The sequence below is a fragment of the Salvelinus alpinus genome, chromosome 10, assembly GCF_045679555.1.
Source record: "Salvelinus alpinus chromosome 10, SLU_Salpinus.1, whole genome shotgun sequence".
Classification (NCBI taxonomy): Eukaryota; Metazoa; Chordata; class Actinopteri; order Salmoniformes; family Salmonidae; genus Salvelinus; species Salvelinus alpinus.
In genome coordinates, this window is record NC_092095.1 from 32,929,751 (window position 1) to 32,941,057 (window position 11,307).

The 11,307-nt window shown below is 44.0% G+C and overlaps 1 protein-coding gene across 11 annotated transcripts in view; it reads right to left on the reverse strand.

Annotated features, from left to right (window-relative positions):
- The window catches only part of LOC139531929 (uncharacterized), a 47,803-nt gene extending 37,459 nt beyond the window's left edge, over nucleotides 1-10,344 (reverse strand). For 2 of the 11 annotated variants that reach the window (XM_071328944.1, XM_071328942.1), the window contains exons 1-10: nucleotides 9,611-9,848; nucleotides 8,623-9,043; nucleotides 7,526-8,188; nucleotides 7,206-7,400; nucleotides 4,822-5,109; nucleotides 4,604-4,689; nucleotides 4,372-4,478; nucleotides 3,958-4,101; nucleotides 3,539-3,661; nucleotides 2,594-2,863 (exon numbers count right to left, since the gene is read on the reverse strand). In XM_071328944.1, coding sequence (XP_071185045.1) covers nucleotides 2,594-2,863; nucleotides 3,539-3,661; nucleotides 3,958-4,101; nucleotides 4,372-4,478; nucleotides 4,604-4,689; nucleotides 4,822-5,109; nucleotides 7,206-7,400; nucleotides 7,526-8,188; nucleotides 8,623-8,777 — 2,031 coding nt within the window. In that variant the 5' untranslated portion in view covers nucleotides 8,778-9,043; nucleotides 9,611-9,848. Of the gene's footprint in view, nucleotides 1-5; nucleotides 1,074-2,593; nucleotides 2,864-3,538; nucleotides 3,662-3,957; nucleotides 4,102-4,371; nucleotides 4,479-4,603; nucleotides 4,690-4,821; nucleotides 5,110-7,205; nucleotides 7,401-7,525; nucleotides 8,217-8,622; nucleotides 9,044-9,610; nucleotides 9,849-10,203 lie in introns of those variants that run through there. The other 9 variants (XM_071328934.1, XM_071328936.1, XM_071328935.1 and 6 more) reach the window with 9 other exon arrangements.
- Nucleotides 10,345-11,307: the final 963 nt, after the last annotated feature.

The window sequence follows — 11,307 nt, forward strand, 5'->3', positions numbered from 1 at the left end:
GAGAATTTATTTTGAAAATATTGATTTTATTTCCTTTAAAAACTCTGCAATCATACTGCACAAATTGAACACTGTAGAAAAGTGTTTACCCAAGTGGTATAATCAGTGTTAGCTTTTTTTTTCAACCTTTTCTTCCAAAATGGTCTCCAGGCAGCAACCAATGTTCACCCATATTGTGCATAAATGACTTAAGGCAACATGTAGAACCCAACTCAGAGGCTGCTGGTTTGACAATGAACCAGGAAACTGTTGCCAGTATCTGGATTTTGCAACAACATTGGCACAATGCATTTTCTCCAAGACCACCTTGGTTAAAGTCAGCATGTTATATTTTGAAATAATACCACACCTTTACTCGAGCGTATGGCAGCAAGCAGAGACCTGGCATGCCACTGATGCAGGGACAAATGATCAAACAAACTCCTCCCTTCTGTACTCCAGTTACTGCTAACCTTACCAGTGCCTTAAAATTGTGTATTTCACGAGTTACATAAAATAAATCTTCTAAATTTAAGTACCAATAACTAACTGGTAGCTAAAATTGATTCAAGGTCATGGTTTCAGTGTCAAACAATGCTAAAATGTGCTGTGAGGAATCGACCTCTGCATACTGTAGCCTACTCTGCTCTCACCCTTTATGGGTGTTTTAGTACCCATTTACACCTGCCATTAAAAAAAATGCATCCCATCATCAGTTCTAGTCAGATTCCAAAAGCTCTTTTTCCAACAGGTGTAAATGGGGCCATAATGTCAATAGGCAGGAATATGTTCAGTGTTCACCCAGTCAACATGAGTGCTTTCTGTTCTGCCTGCCATGAGCAGCTTCTTCAGTGGCAAATCAGGGACTTTGAGTCCAATCAGCTTGCATTGAGGTCTTCTGGGACCTGGAGTCCATTGGGCTGGCCCACTGGGACATTGTAGTGCCGGTCATCCTCTGTGACCAGACATACACAGGGCCAGTCTTCCTTATGGTCGTCGGGAAAATAGGTGACAAACTCCTCTGTGTTTGCCATGTACAGCCTGTAGACTTGGATGGTGCACTGCAAGGCATACCCCAGCAGAAACATCTCCACCTACACTCAGGAACCAATGAGATAGGGAGTTGACGCTTTATACTTAGAACATCATTATGGTATTGAGAGTTAGTGGGAGTATTGGATCCATTGTCTGAGGACTTTGAAAATTAAGTTCTGTACAAGCCTCTTAAAAGTACTAGGGCTCGAATATTGGTTTATTCAGATCAGTTGAACGCTATAGCGCGAGTTAAATCAAAGTCATTTCCGATTGAGCCGACATATTGCAGCACTTAACGTGAATGCAGTCTCCGAACGCGGGAACATTGCCTTAAATTCTATTGCGCTATAGCTCGGAATTGAATCGAGCCCATACTATGTTATACATTCTTCCCTGAGACACTGCTCTGTCATTGATACTAAGCTTCAAATCCAAACTCGAATGTTAATCTCTGGCCTGCTCTGACCTTCCCAAGAGTCACTGAACAATCCAGAAAGACCCTGAGGCTTAGGCTGAACTGCTGTTGAGGACATAAGAACAGATGGTACAGTGCAAGTGTGTGCATGTTAGACTTCAAGGTTTGGTTTGTGGGAAAGCTAAAACACACCCATCCTATTGTATCCTCTTGTTTTGCTCAGCACTGATTATGACTACCGGTTAAATGGTACCTCTACTATGGGTTTGGATGGGAAAAGTCCAGCTAAAATACCAACTTAAAAAGCAAAAAGATCCTGGTTTACCACCATTTAACTGCCAGGAAAGGCTGCAGTGTTGGAAAATATATTTTACCAAGCTACCCTTAAAAAGGAAAATTCCACCCCAAAACTATTTTGGTATTTGTTTCATTAGTCCATTGTTGATAGTCCCAAAATGTCAGCAATCAAAGTTTCAAGAGATGCAACTTTCAAAATACAGAAATCTGATCCGTTTGATGATGCAAAACGCAGCATCATACGGGTCAGACCTCTGTAAGTTGACACTTTGATTGCTGACAAGCAAAACATTTTGGGACTCCATCAACCATTTCTCTATGAATTTGGTCAGGTCACCCAAAAAAGGTACATATTGCAGCTTAAAAATATATAGTTAATTTTAAAAAGTACTTTGTGAAAAATTATAGTATGAAAATCTGAAATGTCAGAGTACAAATTGCGAGAACAGAATTCTCAGATTAGTCTATTAAACAAAAAAAACTGTTTCAAGAGAATTAGGCAGGTCTGATGATGAAAAAGAGAACGTCAACTTCATCCATAGTTTTTCTTTTTGCAAAAAAAAGTGTGTAGTTCCAGTAGATAGCTACACATCTAAATGGCAAGAAAGTCCTTAACTACTGAAAAAAACTAACATTTTTATTTAGGTCAACTACCACCAAGCTACTGAAAAATGTAGTTAAATGACTAGTTGAACTACATTTAGTTCACTACTCCAACACTGAAAGACGTTTAATTGATGCCTATGAAAACTCCATTAGAGACAGTGTTTGGGCTTATGTATATCTAGAAGTATTAATGCATGTTCATTTGAACAAGGGAGGGGACCATGTTTGTGTGTTACGTCTCCACAGCAACCTGCTGCTCACCTGCTCCAGCCCCCCGCTGAATCCCACTTGGCTCAGGTGGTTGGACAGGAAGCTGCGTGGGCAGTCGGAAGAGTCGCGTGCGTAGAGAAGCCAGCAGAAGACGGGCACGTCTCCTCCCTCTTGCATGGTGGTGTGGAGCTCCACGGCCCGGCCCAGCATGAGGAGCTTCAGGGCTTCCAGCAGGCCCAGCTCCTCCTCCCCTCCCTGGAACACACGCTCACACAGACACAGTCTCTCCTCCGCACTGGAGCAGCCCACCGCCTCCTGCCACTGGGCACAACACACACGCCACATACTGTCAACATCACCATGGCTGGAAATCATATACTGCATGTATATTGAATTATTGCTCTTTTCTCAACCACAATTCACACACAGTCAACATTTTATGGCTGGATGTCATACTGCTCTTATCTTGCAATTCATGACTTCAGTGTCAGTCAGTTGTCACCATAATATGAAGGTGACAGTATACACCATTTTCCCATTAGTTGGTGATATTAGGGTACAGCTACCAACCATCTAACGGCAGAGGGAGAAGTCTTTGAAGTCTAATCAAGAACAGAATTCCTCCAGAGGTGGAATAGGCTGTTTGATGCCAGCCAGAGGTCTCACGTTGCGATACAGTCTACTTTCCACAGATATGTATTAAACTGTTTCCTGAAGACTGAGGATCAATCTGTCCTGTCTCCTCCTGTTTAATATCAGGCTGCTTCAATAAAACACAGCAATCCACAAGGGAGGGTACAGTCAGTGCAGTATACCACAAACTACTCTAAAACTGCCATTAAAACCCTCTCCCATGTGGTCATAATTACAACCATAAGGTTTGGGAATCAGCTACGTCTCCATTGAAAGTCTGAGAAAAGACATTGGTGTTTCCGTCTTAAATACAGTACAACGTGTACAGTACATAGGGCTGGGTAAAGAAGGCATGGGCGGTACCCTGTTCTGGAGGAGTTCCATGTAGCGTTTGAGCTGTTGGGCGGCGTCTTCGCTTTCCTCCCTCGGTCTGCACTCTGAGGGGAACATCCACTGGCCAATCAGGCCCTCCAGCTCCTCCAGCCACTGTGGAGAAGAAACCGGGTTGTATTCATTATGCACCAAACTGAAGAAAACTGATTAAAATGGGGAGGGACATCCTTGAACTTGTCTAATAGGAAATGTTTGATTTCCATTGCAAAATGTTTAGCTACGGTGCACACTAATGAATGCGACCAAGATACAACAGATTATAACGGCAAGCCATACTGACCATCAGGCAGCTAATGTCCATGGTACTGGGGTCGTAGGTATAGACAGTATGAGGGCTAATATACACGTTTTAGAGTGTACACAGCATTAGTTATGCAAGCCTGGCGTACCGTGGAAATGTGTTCGTCCTGCAGCCATACAGGCAGCTGGGTGCTGGTGGAGAGCACCTGGAACAGAGTGGATCGGAGGGCACAGTAGTTATCTCCTCTCACCCGTCTCAGGCTCCCAAACCTCTGAGACAGCTCAGTGTAACCCTGGGACCAGACAGGAAGAGCAAACTAGTATGACTCATCTTGTAAGAATGTCCTAAATATTCATCTTAAAATGGGACAATCTGGTATTTGAAAAACAACAACGCAGTCGCTCCTCTGCTCCGCAACAAAAACAGCAGTGGTGGGGGCGGTCAGTGGCGCCGTTTCACCCTACTCCGGATTCCATCTTTAAAAAGGTCCATAAATGAAGGAACCAATCCCATATTTCCTTTTTTTAAATATAAGATCATAGTAACTGGCTAATCAACTGACCTTTCTAATAAGGGTACTTTTGGCAGTGTTTCCCTTCCACTCTCTCTCACTGTAGGACGTAATATCCACCATTGGCTCCAGACTGCATCGGTCCTCAACCTTTGGAACTGAGATAGGGAGAGAAGAGAAAGTGAGAAAGAGAATACTAAATATTGAATCAAAATATTTGTGGGTATACCATTAAAGGAGACACTGGTGTTCTGGGAAAAAAGGTGATCTGAAAGTGACTGACGTGTGATTTCAAACAGTGGCTCCGGTCCTGCATGTTTGACTGGCCCCTGGGGGAGCTCTTCAGCTCCTCGATACAGGTCTTCCTCGCTAAAAAGCGGATGATAGTTAATGATGTTATTATTAACATGTCAAATAATAGAAGATCATTTTGGTTCAATTATGTGACATTGACACTGATCTGCAGTCAGTTCTAAGGTACAAAGGGAGACATTGACAAACCTAACTCCCAGATCCTCCCCAGCAGGACCATCTTCTTCCCTCACTTGTAACACCTCCAAATCAGCTGAGGTGCTGGGCCCCTGATGGGCCTCTCTTTTTTGGACCTCCTCCCCTCCAGTCTCATCCCCCGTCATGGCCCCTGCAGCAGCACTCTCCATCTCCTCATCCTCCTGTTCCTTTGTTTCTGGCACTTCTTCCTCCGCTCCTTCATTTAAGAGGCCTTTCAAAGATGGGACTTCAACCAATCCACCCTGGATACCTTCCTTCGCTTGTTCACAGGAGTTTTGACTGGAGAGAGAAGTCGATAAAGCCATTCTATGAATTGCATGCATTTGCACTTCACGTACTACAGGCAGGCATCACACTCTACATTTCATGAGAAGAGCATCTCTACTGTCATGGTCTTATGTTCTTACACCACATTTCTCTTGTACAGTCTGGCCTCAGGCGAGGCACAATGTTAGTGCCATTCTAATGTTCAACTGTAGAAGACGACACTTTGATCTACCTTTTGAGGAATCATCTAAACTCAGCAACAAAAAGAAACGGCCCTTTTTCAGGACCCCGTCTTTCAAAGACCATTCGTCAAAATCCAAATAACTTCACAGATCTTCATTGTAAAAGGGTTTAAACACTGTTTCCCCATGCTTGTTCAATGAACCATAAATAATTAATGAACATGCACCTGTGGAACGGTCGTTAAGACACTAACAGCTTACAGACGGTAGGCAATTAAGGTCACAGTTATGAAAACTTAGGTCTCTTTATACTGTCCTTTCTACTGACTCTGGAAAAACACCAAAAGAAAGATGCCCAGGGTCGCTGCTCATCTGTGTGAACATGCCTTAGGCATGCTGCAAGAAGGCATGAGGACTGCAGATGTGGCCAGGGCAATAAATTGCAATGTCCATACTGTGAGACGCCTAAGACAGCGCTACAGGGAGACAGGACAGACAGCTGATCGTCCTCGCAGTAGCAGACCACGTGTAACAAACACCTGCACAGGATCGGTACATCCGAACATCACACCTGCGGGACAGGTACAGGATGGCAACAACAACTGCCCGAATTATACCAACAGGCTTGTAGGCCTGTTGCAAGGCAGGTCCTCACCAGACATCACTGGCAACAATGCCGCCTCTGTGCACAAACCCACAGTCGCTGGACCAGACAGGACTGGCAAAAAGTGCTCTTCACTGACGAGTCGCGATTTTGTCTCACCAGGGGTGATGGTCGGATTCACGTTTATCGTCGAAGGAATGAGCGTTACACCGAGGCCTGTACTCTGGAGCGGGATCGATTTGGAGGTGGAGGGTCCGTCATGGTCTGGGGCGGTATGTCATAGCATCATCGGACTGAGTTTGTCGTCATTGCAGGCAATCTCAACGCTGTGAGTTACAGGGAAGACATCCTCCTCCCTCATGTGGTACCCTTCCTGCAGGCTCATCCTGACGTGACCCTCCAGCATGACAATGCCACCAGCCATACTGTTCGTTCTGTGCGTGATTTCATTCAAGACAGGAATGTCAGTGTTCTGCCATGGCCAGCGAAGAGCCCGGATCGCAATCCCATTAAGCACGTCTGGGACTTGTTGGATCGGAGGGTGAGGGCTAGGGCCATTCCCCCCAGAAATGTCCAGGAACTTGCAGGTGCCTTGACGGAAGAGTGGGGTAACATCTCACAGCAAGAACTGGCAAATCTGGTGCAGTCCATGAGGAGGAGATGCACTGCAGTACTTAATGCAGCTGGTGGCCACACCAGATACTGACTGTTACTTTTGATTTTGACCCCCCCCCTTTGTTCAGGGACACATTATTCAATTTTTTTGTCACATGTCTGTGGAATTTGTTCAGTTTATGTCTCAGTTGTTGAATCTTGTTATGTTCATACAAATATTTACACGTTAAGTTTGCTGAAAATAAACGCAGTGAGAGGACGTTTCTTTTTTTGCTGAGTTTATGTTCACAGCAGGAAACAGTATGGAACATAGATCAAATTACACTCAAAATAACGCTGAGACGGCAAAGGTGTAGAGACTTGAAAGGCCTTTCCAGGAGAACAGTAATGTGGACCACTCAGAGTAATTCATTCCTATCACTCAAACTCATTTCACTATTAATCATGGTTATTTTTTGCTTAACTTTTAGGAAATTAAGGACTGCATTCTTTTCATATTACATCATAGAGATAGATGGTTGAAAGCACACCTGCACAATTCCGTTGTGTGATATTCTTTTTATGGTCTTTGGATGCCCCCTAATGGTGGCAAAGGAAGTTACAACCCAAAATATATTTTTACACAGTTTATATCATTCAGTTTATTTCAACAAGTTGTGATAAGTTGATAAGTTGTACATTTCCATTGTAAATATGAGTCTACTCACCTCTTGCTGGTCCCAGAGGAACTCACTCTCACTGGTTCCTTCACTAGTCCAGTGAGGTTTTGGGGAACCAGACCATTCTGTGTGGGCTCCGTAGCTCCTGTTAAAGCTGGAGAAGCCTCAGGATCCTGTGGACTGTCATCCAGGTGCGCTACAGAGCTCCTATTCTCTTTACCATCAACCCCCTTCATCACAGTGCTATACACGAGGGGACAGGGAGGAAAGATGTATGTAATGCACACTGAATACACAAAGAGTCACCCAGAAATCCCAATGGTTTGAACTGAAGCTACAGCCGTTTTAGCCATAGACATTTGACTTACATAGTGGGAGATGGAGATGAGGGCAGGTGAGGGACACTGTCGGTAGATGCTGCCTTCTCACAGGCCTCTGGTGGGGTGAGCTGGGAGTCTGGGAGAGATGTGACCACCACAGTGCCAAGACAACACTTCTCTGGCTCCGCATTGTGGAGGGGTATTGTTGAATCCTCATCCACAGTTTCAGAGGTAATGGATTCTACTGGTATCTCAGCTTTGAGGGCAAAGGCATCAGGTATAATTGTTATATTATCTGAGTGTTCATTCTGGACCACAGTGGAGGTCTGCTCAGCAAGTAGAGCTACATCTATCTCAGCCGGGACTTTCTCTGCATCTCCTCCTCCTTGCGCATCTTCCTTATGGGGACCCTGGGGAGGATCTGAAGTGCATATCTGAGCTTCTACATTTGTGCTCTCTGTGGCTGTATCCTCAATGCTTTTGTCCAGTGCTGTAAGGATGGAGTTTGCTATGAGTCCAGTGCCTGTGTTGGGAGATGGCTCCTCAGCCTGTCTGTCTTCTGTCTGGAGGAGTCCATTCTTCTCTATAGTCTGGGGCTGGGCAATGTCTTCCTTTCCATTGGTTTTGGGAGGGACACTACACCACACTTGCACAGTCACAACAGCCACCTCTTTGTCTTTCTTTTCCTCTGCATCGTCTCCTCCCGTTTTCCTGCGATAAATCATCCACGGAAACAAAACTAACATGTTTCAAAATACATGTACTACCAGGCAAAACTATGGAAGATTACAGGTGCTTCATGTGTTTGCCAATGGTTTGACTTGTTAATTCAAGTGGTGTGTTCCCACTGGGCACAGACGTCAGTTCAACGTCCAGTTTTGATTTACATTTGGTTGAGTTGTCAACTAACTATTTAGGTTAAAAGTTGGGTGAAATAGAATACAAAATGTCCTTATGTTGATGATTTTTTGCAAATCCAATCAGTTTTCCACATTGATTCAATGTCATCACATTGTTTATGGGGGTTGAAATGACCTGGAAACAATGTTGATTCAACCAGTTTTTGCACAGTGGGTTTTGATTGCAGTCCAACCAATGACTGATTTAATTAGGTAACCAACGGCAGTGTTGAGTCATAATCTTACCTCACTTCAGAATCTTCCTTGGAACCATTGTGGAATCCAGAGACCTCTCCACATTCTGATGAGGATTCTGGAACCTTGACACCCCCATGAAGTAACCCACTTATTTCCTCCACATTGTCACAGGGACTAGCACCAGGACAACACCAGTTTCCCATTCCCACTTAGACAATGCACACTCTCTGCCTCTTGAAAGTAGGTCTTGGGTAAAATGGCGTAACGTTACTCTGAAATCCACAGGGTCTTGGTTCCTACCCTGGTGAATTGGAGGAGCTTATTCAGAAATATATATTTTAGGTCCATTACAAACTGTTCAGAGCATTTGTAAAAACCTGACCTAAAACTCTAGAGGACAGAGAGAGGATACCAATTCCATGCTGTGAGAGCCCAGGCCATACTGTAGCGTCAGGATTTATTGTTGGTCCTATGAGCAAAAGAGAACATACAGCAGAGGAAGCTGGTGAGATGGGCTATAGGAGGACGGGCTCACTGAAATGGAATATATGGAACGTTATTGAACACCTCAAACATATGGAAACCACATGTTTTACTCCGCTCCATTAACACTATTCCAGCCTTTACGATGAGCCCGTCCTCCTTTAGCTCCTCCCACCAGCCTCCACTGACATGCAGTGAAATTCAACATTAGATTCCTATTTATTTCACCCTTGTATGAAGTAGCCTATATCTTTATACTGACTGGAATATATGTATACTGAATAAAATTACTGGAGGAGCAATGGCATGCAAATCACTTTTTAAAAGGAGTAAAAAAAAATATAATTACACAAAAAGAAAGAAAAGGCGCATGCGCTATTAGGACTCGTCTCCGCAGGCGGCTGTGGGAGAGAAGATAAACGGTCGGTGCAAATCCTGGATCCTTGGGAGGTCCATACCCCCCCCTTACCATTTTAAACTTCCACTTCAAACGAGTAGGGCCGTCCCAAGGATCCCGTATAGCAAACACCGAAGAGCAATAGCGGCACCTCACCTTGATGTTGCTTGTTTACCACAATACGGTGCTGCGATTACCCTTCGGTTTCGATTCATTTTCGGAAAAGACACAACATACTGTATCATTCACGGCTGGGCTGTCATAGACGCTCCTCGAAACGTGATAATGTTGTTTAGCCAATTCTACTGACTGGCGTGATCAACGCTTGTGCCACCCCGTCCGATGCACGGAAGTGCAATAAATAAACGTGGAGGGTGTGTCTTCCAACAGCAAGAAATGTGTAGTGTGGCGAGCCATTAGATTTAATGACAAATATTGTGACGTAGATTCTTGGAAAACGTTACATATAATTTGTTGTGAGAACGCTAGGATAAGGGTTATCAGTTATTCCTTCCAACATTGTAGCACAGCTAAGCTTGCAAGCTAATAATAACAGTTTGCTACAATGTTACAAGCAGCATGCGCTCAAGACAAAACAGCTGCATACGCAGGAAGTTTAGCGCACGACAGTTTCATAATATGGTCTGAAACTCTTGACAGCTCAGGTCTGAAAAATGTGATTCTTGGCCAACATACACACAGCATAATGCTAAGGATATATACATGAACGACGTACATTCGACACTCACATGTCTACTTACTTTCAACGCTGACTGCTGCTGTACACGGTTCCAAAATATAGTTTTACAGTTGTCCCACTTGTTGTGAAATACAGCCACCAGTTGATAATCGTCGTTCTGCTGGAATGGGGGTGTGTTTGACAGTTCAACATAAACAACAAAGATGTTTGATATATGAAGATGTCATACTCAGCATTTTACCATTGAAAAAAAAGGTCACAGTTCCGGTCTGCTTAAAGTGCAATATGCAGAAATCGCTCCGCCTTTTCCTGGTTGCTAAAATTCAAATAGTTCGCCTAATTTCATGTGACAAAAAAAGCAGTCATTGCGTAGAGAATCATTGTACCATTTAAACCGCTGTGAAATATATGATCCATAACCCAAAATATTGTATTTTTAGTGGTTTGAAGCTGGTGTACAAAACCGAAAGTAAAAGCAAAAACGACACTTTTTCAACCTGTATTTAACTAGGCAAGTCAGTTAAGAACAAATTCTTATTTACATTGACGGCCTACACCGGCCAAACCCGGACAACGCTGGGCCAATTGAGTGCCGCCCTATGGGACTCCCAATCACGGCCGGTTGTGATACAGCCTGGAATCGAACCAGGGTGTCTGTAGTGACGCCTCTAGCACTGAGATGCAGTGCCTTAGACTGCTCCACTCGGGAGCCCAACTTCAGAAGGGGGCACATAGAAATAGCTCACATAGAACCTCTACCTCTTCTTAGACTTGCTTTCAATGAGAATGACAGATGTATAATTCTATGTGAATTTGGTTGGGTCTAACATTAATTTGACAAAAGCTGGATCCCTTCTAGCCATGACCCTTGTTAATCAATGACTGTATGAGTGGAGGCTGGTGGTAGGAGCTATAGGAGGATGGGCTCATTGTAATTGCTGAATTGGAATAAATGGAACGTTATCACGACATAACACAAGTTGTTTTGTCGAGATCACGAGATCACGAGATAATAAAAAGTATCATGCATCATTAATTAATTTGTTCAAATGCATGATAAAGCACCACTTCAAGGAGCCCTGTGATCTCGTGGGGCATTTAAGCACTGAACGATGCCTGACAGGCAGCTCTGTCTCCCAGGCTGCGCTCCCCC